The following is a 2,708-nucleotide window of genomic DNA, read 5'->3' as shown; positions in this document are numbered from 1 at the left end:
GGCGGGGCTCTGACCCCTCCTCAGACCTTCACCCTGCCCCTGCGGACCCCGCATCCCCTTCCCCTCCCTTGCTTCTGCCGGCGCTGGCTCTGCTGGCGGATGCTACCCAAGCTGCGGTGCAGTTTCACTGCGCTCGCCTTGGCAGAGGAAGCCTTGCGTGGCCTTGCCTGGGGACCTCAGGTAGGATGGGGATGGCCAGGGAAAATAGAGAGAGCAGCGTTGCCAGAACCACAGGTAACAGCCGTTTCAGTCCTGGCAACCCCACGTCTCGCTCTGCATCAGTCTGCAGCTCAACAGCCTGGGCTCTGATGCCTGCAAGGAAATCCGTGACTTGCTCCTGCATGAGGAGTGTGTGGCGAGACCAGCCGTTTCAGTCCTGGCAACCCCACGTCTCGCTCTGCATCAGTCTGCAGCTCAACAGCCTGGGCTCTGATGCCTGCAAGGAAATCCGTGACTTGCTCCTGCATGAGAAGTGTGTGGTGAGAAACCTGCGGTGAGTACTCTGTCTTTGCATAAAACCATCTCTGCTGCCCACCGTGTGCCCTGGCCCTGGGCCCATTGCCCAGCCCTGGCATTGCCCTGAGCTCTTGTGCCCACAGGCTGACAAATAACCCCGTGGGCGTGCAGGGGGCACAATACCTGGCTGAGGCTCTGGCAGGCAACCACTCACTGACCCATTTGTCCCTGTTGCACACTGCGCTGGGGGACCAGGGTGCTGAGATCATTGCTCAGCACCTGACCAAGAACCAGCACCTTCAGGAGCTCAATCTGGGTTACAACTCCCTGACGGACGCAGCCGCACTGCATGTGGTGGAGGTGGCCAAAAAGCACGCAACGCTGGACAAAGTGCAGTGAGTTCCCTCTGCCCCACCTCCTCCCTCTTGCAGGCAATGTCCCCAACTCCATGTGCCTCCCTGTGGCAGTGAGCAGGGAGCCCTTCTCCCCCTCTGCATCCTGCCCCCCAGCCTTCACTGTGTCTCCCGCTCCTTTTCTCTCAACCTGCAGTCTGTACTTCAACGACATCAGTGAGGACGGCAAGCGGGCACTTCACAGCCTGCGCATCGACCGGGACGGCGTCAGAGCACTGGTCTTCCTTACAGCAGGCACCGACGTCTCTGACTACTGGTCACACATCCTGAATGTGGTACAGGGGAACCTGCCTTTCTGGGACCGCGAGCGGGTTCGTCAGCACCTTGTCCTCATCCTGCAAGACCTGGAGAGCAGCCGGAGGCAGGCTGCCAACCCCTGGAGGAAAGCCAAGTTCTTACGAGTTGAGAGCGAGGTCAAGAAGATGCTGGGGAAACTGCAGCACGGGACCCTCTAACCTGCTGTGCAGCCAGCCAGGGAGGGAGCAGTGGAGAGGACTCTCTGCTGGAGAGGAAACATTGGAGTGTGCCCCAGCAGCACATCCCCTGGGTCCTTATCAGGTGGAGATGTGGAGTGATCGGTTCTACCAAGTCTGTCAGATGTGCTGAGTATGTGGGGCTCAGTCCTCATCTGCGGGCAAGGCTGAAGTGTGGGAGAATTGTAGAGAGACCAGGCTAGAAGCAAACAAGTCTTGTTCTTCTGGGCTTACAGAGACCCTGGTCACAGGTGGCCCAGCCACAAGCCACAGCAGTGGCAAAAGGGGCAGGACTCGGGCTTCCTTGTGAAACTTTTGGTAGCATTAAAGTGCATCATTTTGTTTCCGCTGAAGCACACCAGTGCCAAGACTTGATCTCCTCTCTGGGCCGTTCCTGGGGGAGGCACGCAGAGGTGCTGGTGCAACCATCCCTCCAGCGGTTGGAGTGGAGGGCTCTGGCCCTTCCTCATCTCATGGGGCTAGGCTGGGGCAGCCCACTTCTGCAGCTGAAAGCTGGGACACTGTGATCTGTTCCCAAGGTGGTTGTCCCAGGGTGCCAGTCACTGCTCTCAACTCTGCTGGGCGAGGACTGGCAGTGCCCCGGGACTGGGAGGGCAGGGGAGGCATCGGGGCTGTTTAACCATTAAACCTGGGGCGTCTTAGAAGAGGCGGGGACACTGACTTTCCTGCCACTTCACCCTGTACCTTGCTCCATCTCGCATTCCCTGCCGCCATGAAGCAAACAAAAGGTACGTGCTGGGTCAGTGGGGTTTCATCCTGCAGAGACCCTTTCCCACACGTGTCTCTAGGACCTGCTTCTGCACAGAGCAAGACGATGTCAGAGGGCAGGCAGGCCATGGAAAGGAGCGAGTGGCATCCAGAAAAATGCAGATGGACACTGCAGTGTCCAGTGCAGCGGGGGCACTTGTCAGGAATCCCCTCTCCTTGAGTTTAGGGATCCTTGTGCTAGAAGAGGTGGGGAGGGGTTTCATGGGGAGGTGGGAAAGGGAAGGCCTCTGTCTCCATCTCCTGGCTTCAGCCAACTCTCTGGGGCCCTGGTGACCCTTCTCATCCCTCACTCAAAAGCTCTGTAAACTCCTAGGACTAACATCCATCTTCATGCCACTGCCTGGCCCTACTTTGCCCCCAGAGTTGCTGGACCCTGCGGGTGCCTGCTGGATCAAAGCAGCAGGTGTCCTGCTGCTTTGAAATGCAAGAGGACACTGGTGGTGGGGTCAAGGGCCAAGCTGGACACAGGCTGTAGCCGGGGGCAGAGGGGCTGGGGGGCCTGCATGGGCTTGGCAAACCCACCTCACCTGATGCGGCCCCCTCAGCCTGCAAACGCACCAACCCTGAGTGCTCCAGA

At 59.1% G+C, this 2,708-nt stretch overlaps 2 protein-coding genes across 2 annotated transcripts in view; both read left to right on the top strand.

The window, feature by feature from the left end:
• Positions 1–341: 341 nt before the first annotated feature.
• Positions 342–1,330, top strand: LOC104500353 (NLR family member X1-like). The gene is made up of 3 exons (XM_010143988.1): positions 342–493; positions 600–851; positions 1,006–1,330. Exons 1-3 carry the CDS (start codon positions 342–344, stop codon positions 1,322–1,324), a joined length of 723 nt encoding a protein of 240 aa, XP_010142290.1. The 3' UTR covers positions 1,325–1,330.
• Positions 1,331–2,075: 745 nt separating this feature from the next.
• The window catches only part of LOC104500342 (Na(+)/H(+) exchange regulatory cofactor NHE-RF4-like), a gene marked incomplete at its 3' end in the record, with an annotated part of 5,761 nt that continues 5,128 nt past the window's right edge, over positions 2,076–2,708 (top strand). Inside the window, exon 1 of the mRNA XM_010143977.1 lies at positions 2,076–2,091. Coding sequence (XP_010142279.1) covers positions 2,076–2,091 — 16 coding nt within the window. The remainder of the gene's footprint in view (positions 2,092–2,708) is intronic.

This window comes from Buceros rhinoceros, unplaced genomic scaffold (genome assembly GCF_000710305.1).
Source record: "Buceros rhinoceros silvestris isolate BGI_N320 unplaced genomic scaffold, ASM71030v1 scaffold43630, whole genome shotgun sequence".
Lineage (NCBI taxonomy): Eukaryota > Metazoa > Chordata > Aves > Bucerotiformes > Bucerotidae > Buceros > Buceros rhinoceros.
This window is presented reverse-complemented; position numbering and strand designations above follow the sequence as displayed.